This window comes from Gavialis gangeticus, unplaced genomic scaffold (assembly GCF_001723915.1).
Source record: "Gavialis gangeticus isolate Ggan-Ray unplaced genomic scaffold, GavGan_comp1, whole genome shotgun sequence".
Taxonomy (NCBI): Eukaryota; Metazoa; Chordata; order Crocodylia; family Gavialidae; genus Gavialis; species Gavialis gangeticus.
The window spans coordinates 42,408,487-42,422,132 of NW_017729031.1; the positions used below are offsets into that span (position 1 = coordinate 42,408,487).

Here is a 13,646-nt window from a genome sequence, read left to right on the forward strand (position 1 = left end):
GATAGGACTCGATCTTCCCGGGACCTCAATGTCCCTGCTACAAGGCTCAGCAGGAAGCGAACTCCTGTCCGTCGTCTTCTCTACGTGCGCCGTGGCAGTAGGGGGCACGGCATCTGCCATCCTCCATCAGCCATGCCCACGGGGGTGTGGAAATGCTGTGTTGTCCAGCATGACCCATTGGGTCTGGCTCCTTAAGCAGGTGTGTGGAATGGGCTGGCTTCGTGCCTGCTGCGTTGTAGGTGTGTTGCAGTTCCTGCCCCCATAGCAGGGCCACTTGAGCAGGGGTGAGCAGTCCTGGCCAGGCCCTGTGGGTCCTGCTGGGTTTAGCAGAGAGCTCTTTCCAGACACGGGCATACAGTGCCTTGCTGGGAGCTCCTACAGGCTGGCAGTTGCTGTGGGCATACGCTGGGGACTCATTCAACTTGTGGGCACCCAGTGCCGTGGCCATTCAGGGTGGTGGGAGCTGCTCTGTGCTGCATGTCCCTGGTAAGGCTTGGCACCTGGTCAGGGGTGTCCCACTGAGTCAGCATGAGCAGGTGTTGGCCTGCATTGTCCCTTTGGTGCTGGCAGCTTCTTGCTGTCTGTGTGTGTGGCTCCCCTGACCCTTCCTTGGCAGCGTTCGCTTCCCAGCAGGGGCCACAGCCAGCTGGGCACAGGGCTCTTCTTATGGGTAGCATAGCTGGTCACTCTAAGGCTAGCAGAGTCCGTGCCTCTTCCACCCGCTGGACACTGCAGCGGGGTGGGGAGTGGACACACCCAGTGATGGGGTTTTTGGTTTGCAGGGATGCCCAGCCACTGGCCCAGCCTCACAGGCACACAGTGTCTAAGGCACGTGGCATGCACCAGGGGCTATAGGTAGCATCAGAGCCATGTTGTAGTCGCAGTGGCCCAGGGAACATGCCAGAGGCAGGAACTTCTGTGGGGCTGCATCTCTCATGGGCCTGGCTTCCTGTGCAGCAGAGACCTAGACAACCCTCCAAGTGTGGGGCCTCTCAGGCTCTGGGCAGGCTCAGGGTTGGAGGGCAGAAACGAGCTGGGCACCAGGGCTGAGACAGGAGGGCTGTTTTGCAGGTTGGCTCACTCCCTGCTTGGCCCCTACCTGGCTACCTCCACCCAGCAGGGACCTGCCCCTGGGATGCAGCAAGCACCTGCCTGGGATATTCACCACGTCTGTTCCTTTCTCCATGGCCACCGCCTCCCTCCTGGCTGGCTCCATGCTGGGGGCGTGGGCCTGCCCTCCAAAGGAAGGAGAGCAGAGGCAAGGGTTTCCAGCAGATCAGGCCCTGTCCTGCTCCAGCTGGGCATGCTCTAACCTGGCGTCTCTGCTCTGTGTCCTTCCTGCAGGCTGCCAGACGCGCTGAGAATGCCGCAGTGAGGGGCTGCCCACCCGCCTGCCCTGCTATGGCTGCCCATGGCCTCGGCTGGGCCACAGCACTATAGCTGTAGCACCGGGCTCACACTCAGCACCCCGCAGCCAGCCTGCGAGAGCCGGGCCTGGCCCCCGGCCCCACAGCACATCAAGCCCATCTGGAGGCTGGAGAGGAAGCATGTGAGGGCTCCACCGGTCCCCAGCCTGCTCCACCCGGGGCCCCCCAGCTTCCCACCCCTGCCTGTGCCATGCCCTGGTGACACTGCCCACTCTGGCCTGCCCCTGCCCTTCCCCAGCTCCCCAGGGAGCACGCTGCTGTACCGCCGATCCTACGCCCGGCAGAGACCCTACCAGCGGCTTGAGTCCATCTGTCTATGCTCGAGCACTCTCAAGCGCCGGTCGGTCCCCCTCCCTCCCCAGGGCCCCCCAGCCAGCAATTTCACCCAGGGCCCTGGCATGCTGTCAGCCGCCCCAGAGCTGGCCCCGCTGCCACGGGCGCCTAAAGACCGTCCCCCTTCACCTAAAGACTCCCCCCTGGGCTTGGGGCAGCCAGCTCCCAGTCCCTACAGACCCGTGCTGAACAACAATGCCTTCCTGCGGCCAAGCAGTGCCCAAGTGCCTTCGCCCCCATCCCCTGAGAGAAAGAGAGGGAAGAGTTCCCTGAGGCCACTCGCCATGTCCTGGGCCCGCACTGGGGGCACCGGCGATGGCTCCATTGCAGGCCTGGAGAACAGACCCATGAAGGGGCCCCAGCCGGCTGTCCTGGCCTGCCTGCCCCCCACCCTTGAGGGCCTGACCCCGTGGTGCCTGGAAGACGCGGAGATTCGGCTGCGGAGCCTGCAGACCAGGGAGCGTGAGATCCAGCTGACAGAGGCTGTAAGGCAGCTGAGGGGGAAGGTGAGCACCTGCGAAGACTACGGCCGGCACCTCGACGCTGTCTGTCCAGCCGCCAGCGGCCTCCGCTGCAATGTACTCCCTGTGGCCGGGCACTGGAGACCGCACCTCCTCACCCAGCTGAGTCCCCAGGCCACCCTGGCCCCCCAGAGCTCTGAGCTGAGGCACTGCAGCCTCCCTGGGGGCCAGAGCCCTCCCAGTGCCAGTGCCTGCACGAAGCGCATCAGTGTTCAGCTCCTCGCCCCCAGCACCGAAGCGCCCACCCCCCTGCCCTGTCGTGGGCTGGACCTCCTGTCACTGAGCAATGGGGACACAGCTAGGCCCATGCACCTCACCGCTGTCTCCAGAGTCGCTGCCCAGATCGCCACCGTCCAGCTAGATGAGGACAAGTGCAAGGCCATGGGCATGCCGAGGGTATCCCCACAGCTCCCGGAGTAAGTGTTGGGGGAAGGGGCCTCTCCGCCTTTCCCCGCAGGATGAGGGCTGGGAACTTGGCCACCCTTGGGGGTGTCAGTCTCTGCTCCATGTTCCCCCTCTTGGGCAGGTCCAGACGCGGGTGGCGAGGGGAAGCGGGACCCACAGGAAACCATGATCCTCTCTCATCTCCCACTCTGTGTTCCAGCGCTTCCCCCAGTGAGCCTGAGGACGAGGCAGAAGAGGAACTTCCCGATGGGCTGGATGATGAGAGCCAGGATGGGGAGGAGGAGGAGGAGGACGGTGAGATGGTGGGGCAGGTGCAGAGGGGGACACTGAAATGGCAGCACCATCGCAGCACCCACAGAATTATGTGCACAAATTCACAGAGTGGTCAGGCTGGCCAAGCCCCTGCTCCGGGCAGGACCAGGCCAGCGTGTGTCCCTCCTACTCTGGAAAATTCCTGAGGATTGTAGAGTCCTGCAGCCATGAGGCCAGCAGGGAGCTCTGGGGTTGCATCCAGTCTTGAGGCAGGAGCATCTAAACCACCCCAGACAAACCCCACGTGCGACCTTGGAGCCACATGACACTGTCGCCCCCAACACAACCCTGGGCATTGCCCCCACCCCTGCCATCGGGAAGGCGGGGGCCGCAGCTGCCAATGTACTGCTGCTGCCAGGGGGCTTGGTGGGTGCTGGAGAGAGCCTAGGTCCAGGATGTGCTCCCATTGCAGAGGGACAGGAAACCCCCCCAGGCTGAGCATGGAGCGAATCCCTGCCTGACACCCCCACCAATGCAGTGTGTGGGGAAGAACCTCCAGCCTGGACCCTACAGGGCTGAGTCCCAGCAGGAGCATTGGCACAGCTCAGGCACAGCCCCAGCCTGGGCTGCAGCCAGGACCCAGAATCCCTGGGGGGGCTTCAGCCCTTGACAGGAGGGGTGGGGAGTCAGCCAGTACAGCCCAGCAGCCTAGGACACCCCCCTTTCCCCCCCTCCAGCAGAGTACAGGCATTGCTGTGCCTTGATCCTCCCTGCCTGGTGCCTGTCCAGCCTCTCCTTGGACCCTCCCATGCTGCAGAGTACCCCAGCCCTGGTGTCTCCCCACAAGCTCCCTGCTCGGGCAGTGAAGAAGCGTTTCCTGAGACCTGATGGATGGAGATTCCCCCCGTGTTAGAAAGAGGGGGCTCTTCCTAATCTCTACTCTCCATCTCCCCTGCTACAATCTCAGTCCCTCATTCCATGTACTATCCCCTGTGGCCACAGAGAAGTCTGTCTCCATCCTCCATGCACCTTCCATCAGGGAGCTGCAGTCTGGGGTCACCTCCATGCAGCTGGCCTGGCTTGTGAGCAGGCACACAGGCATGCTCCCATCCCTGCATGTGTGAGACAAGTGAGGTGATAGCACCTGGCCAGGATTTGGCTGGGGACTGCGAACAGTGCTGGGCGCCAGAAGGGAGCGGAGGGTTGCCTGGACTGGCTTGGGCAGGGCTGGTGATTTGGAAGAGGAGACCAGGCCTGGTCCAACCTGATGATTCCAGCTGCACGAAGACATGTTGAAGTCCGTGGGCCCGGGGGTGCCCGAGCACCTGTGGACTTTCAGGCATCACATGAGGGTCTCATGGAGCCCTTGGGACATGTTCCAGGTGGCTGGTCCTGGGCAGCGGGGAGGGAATGAGGGCACTGCCTTTCTTCCTGCTCTCCCAGGCCCCCTGGGAGGCAGCAGCTGGAGCCTGGAAGCCTAATGCTGTCTTGTCTCCAACAGGCGAGTCAGACAGCTCCTCTGTCATGGGCCTGTCACCCAGTGGGTCAGTGGCACTCATATCCAGGTAAGTTGCTGGACAGGTGACATCCTTCAGGCAACGGGGCTCCTCTGGGACCTGGAGTCTTCGGGCTGCAGCCAGCCGCACCCGGCACTCAGACCAAGCTCCGTTATCCCAGGCACCGAGGCAGCCTGGGCCTGAATGGCCTGTTGGGTCTCCAGCTCCGAAGGCAGGGGCCGGTGCTGGCCTCCATGCTCGGGGTCATGGGTGCACATTGGCTGCGGCTCTGGTCAGCCAGACTCTAGCACGCTCGTGGGGACACCCAGAGCTGCCCCATGATGCTGTCCTGTGGACAGGGACACGCGGAGCATGTGCTGGGCGGGTACATGGGCTTTATCCCTCAGCAAGCATGGGGCAGGCGCATCCCCAGCCTGGCGCTAGGAGCTCTGTCCCAGGACACTGTGGAGAGCAAGAGGGAACCACGGGCCCCCCTCCAGCTAGCCAGGTGGTGCGATAGGGCCTGTGGGCCTGGGAGGAGGAGGAGCCGGCTGGGGGTCAGCTGAGTGCGGCCCTGGGGTAATTGCGTTGTGTGTCTGCACTTTAAAGGGCCTTTTGTCCCTGGCTGCTGTGAGCCTAGGGTGGGCAGGCCATGGAGGGGGCTCTCTTTGAGAGGGTCCTGGGGGGTAGCGCTGCCCCTGGTAGGGCGTGAGAGGTGTGTAGTTGCAGGTGTTTGTATGTACAGGTGCAGGTGTGTTTGTGTGCGAGTGTCTGGCATGTACATGTGTATGTGCAAGTATGGGTGTGGGCATGTATGTGTGGGATGTGGGTGTATATGTGCAGGTGTAGCTGTAAGCATAAGCCTGTGTGTACATGTGAGTACACGTGGGTGTGAGTGCATGCAAACATGGATGTATATATGTGGGTATGGGTGTGTACATGTGCAGGCAGGTGTATGAATTCATATGCACGTGCTGGTGTATATGTGTATTGCGGGGTGTAGGTGTAAGCGTGTGTGTACACCTGGGGGTGAGTGTGTGTACATGCAGATGTGGGTGTGTATGTGTGTATGTATGTGTGTACAGGCATGTACATAAGGGTGTGTAGGCCTGGCCATATACACATGTGCATGTGTGGGGTGCAGGTGTACTTGTGGATGCATATGTGTACATGCAGGTACGTTGCTGCATACATGCAGGTGTGGGTGTGTACGTGTGCATGTGCAGCCCCGTAGCGCCCTTGACCCTGGGGCTGGGTGTGCCCACACAGTAGGAGCAGCTGCCAGGGGGATGGAGCGCTCTGCACTGGCACCCCGGAGCAGCCATGGCACCTCGTTGCCATCAGCTAAACATCCTTGGGGGCCAGCCTGGCAGTCTCTGACCTTGGGGCCCTGCCACGCCCCTATACCCATGAGCGCAGCCCATGGGTGATGTGCGCAACCCCCACACCCGCTCACTCCTTGCAGAGCTGTGGGGCTCCCTGGCTTGGGGCCATGGCAGGTGGGTGCCAGGCAAGCAGCTTTCATGCCCTGTTGCCCTCCCCACAGGAGCTGCCAGGAGGGCCTGGCACAACGGGTAGAGGCCCAGGAGAGGGTGCTCAGACCAGCCCTTTTGGGCAGCCTCTTCCCCAACATGCCCCCAACCATCTACTTTGGGACCTGCGACGAGAGAGGTAAAGAAGGGGGGCAGCTGGAATCTGGGCTCTGAGGGCTCCTCTCCCCCTTGTCCTCATCCCTCCCAGGCAGTCGGGGCCCTTCCATGCCCTGAAAGGAGCCAACTGAAGTCACCATCTGCCCTTTTCAGTGCTGGGACGCCTGCCCTGGTCCCAGGTGAGGCCATGCCACAGCCCCGGCCTCTCAGGGCATTGGCTGCTCGCGGAGAGATGGGGCAAAGAAGCATTTTCCCCCCACCTGCCTGCTTGCCTGGTGGGGGATCAGGCTGGCCCTATGGGAGGACAGGAGATGCTGGGCACTGGCTGTATGGAGGCACAGACAACTGGTGTCCACTCATGTCTGCTGCCCTCTGTGTCCCCTGCTCTCGTAAACCTGTGTGGTGGGATCCTAGAGACGGGCTTTCCTGGTGCTCGGACTGGGTCATCACTCAGCCGGCAGGCTCCCCCCCACCGCAAGCTGTTCTAGGGTTACCAGGGCCCAGTCGGGCTCTCCATCTCCCTCACACCCTCTGCCACCTCCTTCCCCCCACCAGTGGAGAAGCTGCCCTGGGAACAGCGGCGCCTGCTGCGGTGGAAGATGAGTTCAGTCACCCCCAACGTCGTGAAGCAGACAGTCGCCCGCTCACACTTCAGAGTCAGCAGAAGTGAGTCTGCCTGAGCTGCGGTGCCCTGCTGGGCTCCCATCGCCCTGCCCAGCCCCTGTGGGGCTTGAGCCAGGGTCTCACTGCCCCAGGGCAAAGGGGCTGGTGGCCAGCAGCCCCTGAACAGGTTGGGCCAGGCATGGAGCATCTGGGCCCAGGGGGCTGTCACCAGAGGCTGCTGCACCATTCACAACAGCTTGAACTATCCCAAAAGGAAGGCTCCAGGCCCGGATTGCCTGAGCCAGCATCTTTACAGGTGTCTGTACCTGTAGCACCACCCCTCCAGCACAGCTGGAGCTGGGTCGTGTGAGTGTGCAGGGAGCTGGGAGGACCAGGGGAGCCCTCATGCCTGCTTTGAGAGGGTGATTCTCCGCTCAACTCTGGGGCTGGAGGGAGCCATAGTTTTGAACTCCCCCATCCCAGCCTGGGCAGGACACTTGAGGCACCCCTGGGTGAAATGAGTGGTAATGGCTGGTGCCCAGGCCATGCTGGGCACTCCCGGGGAGGCTGCCACAGTCGCCTTGGCAGCATCTGCTGTGCTGCAAGGTTCGCATAGCACTGGGGCCGTCTGGGGATGGGAGCTGGAGGGGGCTGCGGAGCCATGTGGTCTGGGCTCTGAGCTGGTGGGGGCTGGGGCACCCACACTTCCTCATTCCCCTCAGGGAACAGTGACTGGCTGGGCTGCTGGGGCCACCACATGAAGTCTCCAGCCTTCCGCATCATCAAGGAGCACCAGAAGGTAAGGAGAGCTTGGGGGGTGCCCATGGTGGGAGGCAGCAGGGCTGGTGCCTAGGGGTGGTCACATGCTGTCTGTAGCACTGGGGAGCCCCATGGAACTTGTGGCTTGGCCCGTGTGGGCTCTTTTTGCAGCCCTGGCACCCCCAGGCCTCCACCAGGGCTGCAGGGTGGTGGGAGGGGCCACAAGGAACCTGGGAGCTTGTTCCAGCATGAGCTGCCCCCCTCACCCTCGATGGTGACACTTCCAAACCTGCTTTACACTCAGGTCTGAGCCTGGTTAGCAGAGGTGACAGCTTCCCTCACCACTGCCATCTCCCTTCCCCCGTCTGTCCAGTCTCCCCGTGCACTGGGCCCTGCTCTGGGCTTGGGTAGAGCAGAGAGCTTGGCTGCCAGGCAAACCCCTTGGCTTGGCTGTGACTCTAGGCATGTGGGGCACTGCACTTCCCCCAGAGGCTCTGGGTGCTGGCTGCAGCCCAGGCTGGGGCTGTGCCAGTGCTCCTGCTGGGACTCAGTCCCGGCTACAGGCTCTTGCCCCCCACTCACATTGCCTGGAGGGGGAGGGGAGGCAGGCAAGGATTTACCCCCTGCTCAGTCTGGCCCGGGTGGTGGGGTTCCCTTCTGTTTGCAGCGGGGGCATGGCCTGGGTCTGGGCTCTCCAGCACCCACCAACCCCCTGGCAGCAGCAAGATGTTGGCAGCTGCGGCCCCCCTGCTTTCCCAGGGGTCGGGATGATGCCCAGGGCTGTCAGGGGCAATGGTGTCATGCGGCTCCAAGGTTGCACATGGGGTTTGTCTGTGGGGGGTTGGACTGGGTGGATCCTGCCTCGGGCTGGACGTGACCCTGCAGCTCCCTGCCGGCCCCACAGCTCTGGGACTCTACGATTGACAATGGACCCTGCCTCAGGCATACATAGCCCTGCCAGTATGGTGCCCTGGCCATAGAGGCAAACTGGCCTCTCCGCAGTGGTGACCTGTCCCTGCCTGGGACTAGGAGGCTGGGGGGTGGCTGCCTCAGCTCACTCGATCCTTTTTCCAGATCAACCACTTTCCCGGCTCATTCCAAATCGGGCGCAAGGACCGGCTGTGGCGGAACCTGGCCAAGATGCAGACACGCTGCGGCAAGCGGGACTTCAACTTCTTCCCCCAGTCCTTCATCCTGCCTCAGGATATCCGGGGGCTGCGCCAGGCCTGGGAGGAGGGTGGCAACCGCCAGAAGTGGATCGTGAAGCCGGTGCGCTGGGGGGTGGGTTCAGTGGGGAGCACAGGGCAGCTGGTGGGGCTCAGGGCTTGAGACTGGGACAGGCAGCCTGGGCCTGGGCATTTGTGGGGGCTGGCTCCGGGGAGTTTGGGGGGGATAGTTGGAGCATCGGACCTGGTACCAAGGCACTGGTAGGGAATCTAATCCCCTCTCCTGTGTGACCCCTTCTCCAGCCGGCGTCAGCAAGAGGCATTGGCATCCAGGTCGTCCACAAGTGGAGCCAGCTGCCCAAGCGCCGGCCGCTGCTGGTGCAGAGGTGACTGGGCGTGGGGGAGTAGGCAGGCAGGCAGGCCTCTGTTCCCATCTCCCCTGCAGGACAGGTTGCCCCTCAAAGGGTGCACAGGAGCAAGGGTCCTGCCCAGGGAAATAACCCAGTTCTAAAAACCCTTTTGTGCCCCACATCAGAACAGATGCCAAGTGCCTTATAATAGGAGTGGGTTGGCGACAAGGCGGTAGCGTATTGATAGGCAAGTGAATAGAGTAGGTGCCCCCAGCAATGCCCAAGGGGGGCACTGGGATGGAGCTGGAACACCCCAGCTGCCTCCCTGCAACAGGGAAGGCAGAGCCAACGTCCTGCTGCTGCCAGGGGTGTTGGTGGGCACTGGAGAGAGCCCAGGCCCTGGCCATACCTCTGCTGCAGAGGGAGGGGAAACCCCGCTGGCCAAGCTGAGCAGGGGGCAAATCCCTGCCTGCCCCCACAAAGGCAGCGTGATCAGGGGACAAGAGCCTGTAGCCAGGACCTTGCATGGCTGAGTCCCAGCAGGAGCATTGGCAGAGCTGGGCACAGCCCCAGACTGGGCTACACCCAGCACCTGGATCCCTGGGAAGGGGCAGTGACCTGGGCTAGGACGGGTCTGTCTCGGGACACAGGAACCTTCCTCTGGGCTATGTGCCAAGGCACCTCCAAGCCTCCCCGTGTTATCCCCCAGCCAAGCACCTGTGGTGCCCTGGGCCAAGCCGCCTAGGAGGGCGAGGGGTTTCCATCCCTGGAAGCTTAGGAGTGTTGGTTGGGCCAGGCTGGTTTGGACCAGAGCTGTGGGTGTGGGGGGCCTGGGTGCAACCCAGGAGCCTGGACTGTCACAGCCATGCCCCTCCCCGCCCTCATGCCCGCCTCGTTGCCTGCAGGTACCTGCATAAGCCATACCTCATTGGAGGCAGCAAATTCGACCTGCGCATCTATGTCTACGTCACGTGCTATGACCCACTCCGCATTTACCTCTTCAGGGATGGGCTTGTGCGCTTTGCCAGCTGCAAGTATGTCTTGGGGGGCAGCTCAGGTGGGGCACAGACAAGCCGTGCTGCTATCTGGGCACGGTAGGGGGCTGATGTGGGGGGGCACCAGTTCTCTCTGTAGCAGAGTAGTCTGGCGCTCCCAGGGCGGGGGTTAAGACAGAGCCCCCTCCCTGGCACTGTCTGGGCACCCCATTACCCACATGCTGATCTCTGTCTATCCCCCTGCTCCTGGCCCAGGTACTCATCCTCTATGAAGAGCCTTGGCAACAAGTTCATGCACCTGACCAACTACAGCGTGAACAAGAAGAACACAGAGTACAAGGCCAATGCTGACGAGACTGCCTGCCAGGGCCACAAGTGGTAAGACCAGGGCTGGCTCCTCTCTGTCGTTGGCGGGTGGGGAGGTCTCCACCACTGCAGAGCTCCAAGCACTTTCCAGAAGCTGCCCAGTGTTGTCCCATGTCAGGCAAGGAAACTGAGGCATGGGCAGGGCCAGTGGCAGAGCTAAGGATGGTGTTTGCCAGAGAGCTCCTCCCTTGCCAAGCTGCCTTCTGCTGTGGCAACCTCAGATGCTGGGATGCACCAGGCGCAGCTGCTGGTGACCCGAGTATTGGAGGTGTCCTCGTTGCTGCTCCTGGGAGCTGGGCCAGGCCTCACCGTGCTCAGTGCTGTCCTTACCAAGGATGATTCTGCCCAGAGTTACCCCCGGCTGCCCACAGGTGCAGGGTAGTGATGGGGGCCAGGACATGCCTGGATCATGGTCACATCTGGGCCAGGCAGGCTGCAGGTCCCCCTTCTGTGGCTCCGTGGGACCTGCAGGGTACGGAGCAGCTGACACTGCTGCCCATGCTGGGGATTGTGTGTGGGGAGGCCCTGCCCTTCCCTGCCCCCTTCCTGCCGTAATGCCCCTGTTACACAGCGCTGTCTGATCCTTCTGGTTCCTGTGCGGGACCTGGGAGCAGTGGTGACCTCCTGTCCCACGCAATCCTGACTGGTTGTATGGGAGGTTTACTGTCGCAGGGGGTTGGGGGGGCAGAGCTATCTATCCCAGTCCACCCTGGCTGCTGCAGCACTGGCTGTCTGCAGTAGAGAAGTCTGGCCACAGAGGAGCACGCTCCATGCCTCTGCCCACTGTGGCTCCTTGACCCTCCCTGCATGTGCTGTGGGGGGGACAGGGGCATTTGGTGCTGTGACCTCTCAGCATCCGGCTCCCCCAGGGCACTGAAAGCACTTTGGAGCTACCTGAGCCAGAAGGGGGTGAACAGCGAGGCCATCTGGGAGAAGATCAAGGACATTGTCATCAAGACCATCATTGCGTGAGTCTCAGGGGTCCCCCTGCCAGCTTCCCTAGTATTGCCACAGCCCTGAGCTGTCCTGTTCCCTGGTCATGTAGTGACAGCAGCTGCTGGGCTTGGCCGTCACCTGCAGTCTGGGTGGAATCGGTGTCCAGCGGGCTGGGGTGGGATGGACAGATGTGTGCCCCTAACTCAGGGTAACCTTAAAACCTACCTGATGCATGGAGCAGAGACCGGAGGGGCACAACTAGCAAAGATTTGTTCAGCAAGGGTCTGTGCTGCTATGCCCAGGACTGGCCTGTTGGGAGAGTTCTGGGAGCACCTCTGCATGAGGCGTGGCGTGGCGTGGCTAGCTGCTGCCCAGCTCCCCAAGCCAGCATGCCTCCCCTTGGCTGGCAGGTCGGAGCCCTATGTGACGAGCCTGGTGAAGATGTACGTGCGGCGCCCGTACTGCTGCCACGAGCTCTTCGGCTTTGATGTCATGCTGGACGAGAACCTCAAGCCCTGGATCCTGGAAGTCAACATCTCCCCAAGGTGGGCACCCGGGGGATCCTCAGCCCTACTGCCCAGCATGTCAGTTTGGGCCCCTTCCTCTCTCTCCCCTGCCAAAGCGGGGCACAAAGGCTCCCTGCCCTTTCTCTATTTCGGCATCTCTGTACGTTCCCCTGGCTGAGCTGGTCAACAGCCGGGCACTCAGCTGTGCTCTTGGCAAGGCAGGGTGGGGGTCTGTGCTCTTGGCAGGCCAGGATGGGTGTACTGGGTCTGGGGCCTGCATGGGAGCTGCCCAGCATTGCAGGAGGGGACACTTGCCCTCATAGAGTTCCTTGACTATCACTCCCACAGCCCTTGCGGGTGGGGAGAGGGGCCAGGCACCTCTGGGATCTCCAGCCACAACAGACTCATTTCTTCCCTGCTCCCCACAGCCTCCATTCCAACTCGCCGCTGGACATGAGCATCAAGGGCCAGATGGTCCGCGACCTGCTGAACCTGGCTGGCTTTGTCCTGCCACCCACCGATGACGTGGCCTCAGGCACCACCAGTGGCAGGAGCTCCGCCACCAGGTGAGTCGGGGACTGGACCCAGCCCAATCCTCCTCCCGCAGCTGGTCCCTGCCTTCAGTTCCCAGCTACACTGTGAACAGGGCAGAGATCCTTAGCTTTGGGTATGGACCCTTGCCCCTTCCCACAGGCCCCCGAGGTCTCTTGGGTTAGAGTTATGGGAGAAACTTAAGGCTCTGACTGCCCATGGCTGTGCAGGGGGCTCTGACCTGGCCATTGTGCCTTACCCAGTGTCTAGTCACTTCCCTCCTTGCCCAGTCTGGCACCACCTCCACGTGGCTCAAGAGAGCAGAGGGGGGCTCTGTGTTCTCGTGGCTGCCAGCAGGGCTTGGAGTAGGTGTCAGGCAGCACCCATGGCCTTCACGGGGCCTGTGCAGTGCCCAGAAGAATGGCCACTTCCCAGGTCAGACCCTAGGTCCATCCTGCCTCGGCTCCAGTGTCACAAGGCATTAGAGAGCCCATGAATCAGTCTGGAGCAGCTTGGCTCCTCTCGACTGCTAGCCCTGCCCCACCGCAGGATGACACCAGTCCTGTCTGCTGCCAGTGCCCCAAGCAGAGGCCTGGAGCAGCCTCTCTGCCTGCCCTGCCCATCTGCCCTGAGGCACTTTGTGCCTGACCTGGCCTGGCCTTGGAGAAGCACCAGCCCCTTAATGGGATCCAGAACAGCCATCCTGCATCCAGGGATGGGCCTGAGTCAGGCTGGGCCCTGTCCAGGGCAGAGCTGGGCAGCCGGTTGGAGATGGACACGATTCCACGCGTTCCCTGGTGCTTGGGCAGGGCTGGCTCAGTGAGTCCAGGACAGCATGGGGGGAGGAGGGACATGTTGCAGCCAGGTCTGTGACAAACCCATGGCTACAGCCAAGAGCCAGGGTGGAGGGGCCTGGATCTGTGCTGCCAGACAGAGGCCCTGGGATCCTGGCAGGTGAGCAAAGGGGTGTCACCGGGGATCCAGCTTGTGGTTTCATGCGGGTTGCGGTGGTTCTGTCTTGGCTGCAGCCACCCCCTCCCCGGAGCCTGCGGAGGCCCTGGGCCGGGAGGCTGCCGACGGGCAGAGCCGTAACCGCACCGTCCTCCACACAGCCTGAGCAGCACTGTGAGAGAGAAGCCCCAGCCGGCCCCAGAGCAGCTGGTGGCTGAGAAGATGAAGAGGGCATATTACCTGATGCAGAAGGCGCCCAACCAGGTACGAGGTACATGTGTGCATGTCCCCCGCTCTTGCAGGCCCCCGTGCCCCCCTGGCTGCAGCTCTGAGGCCTCAGCCCTGCCATGGCCCTCCTCTTCTGGACCTCCGCAGCAAGCAGGCAACACCTCTGTGTCTC

The 13,646-nt window shown here is 62.4% G+C and overlaps 1 protein-coding gene across 1 annotated transcript; it reads left to right on the forward strand.

Annotated features, from left to right (window-relative positions):
- The first annotated feature begins 1,330 nt into the window (after window positions 1–1,330).
- Window positions 1,331–13,578, forward strand: TTLL4 (tubulin tyrosine ligase like 4). The gene is made up of 15 exons (XM_019522824.1): window positions 1,331–2,697; window positions 2,886–2,980; window positions 4,440–4,503; window positions 5,981–6,105; window positions 6,639–6,749; window positions 7,409–7,485; window positions 8,520–8,714; window positions 8,915–8,997; window positions 9,867–9,995; window positions 10,212–10,334; window positions 11,192–11,290; window positions 11,669–11,803; window positions 12,193–12,330; window positions 13,408–13,510; window positions 13,573–13,578. The coding sequence occupies exons 1-15, from the start codon at window positions 1,412–1,414 to the stop codon at window positions 13,576–13,578; spliced, it is 2,769 nt and encodes a 922-aa protein (XP_019378369.1). The 5' UTR covers window positions 1,331–1,411.
- The last annotated feature ends 68 nt before the right edge of the window (window positions 13,579–13,646 follow it).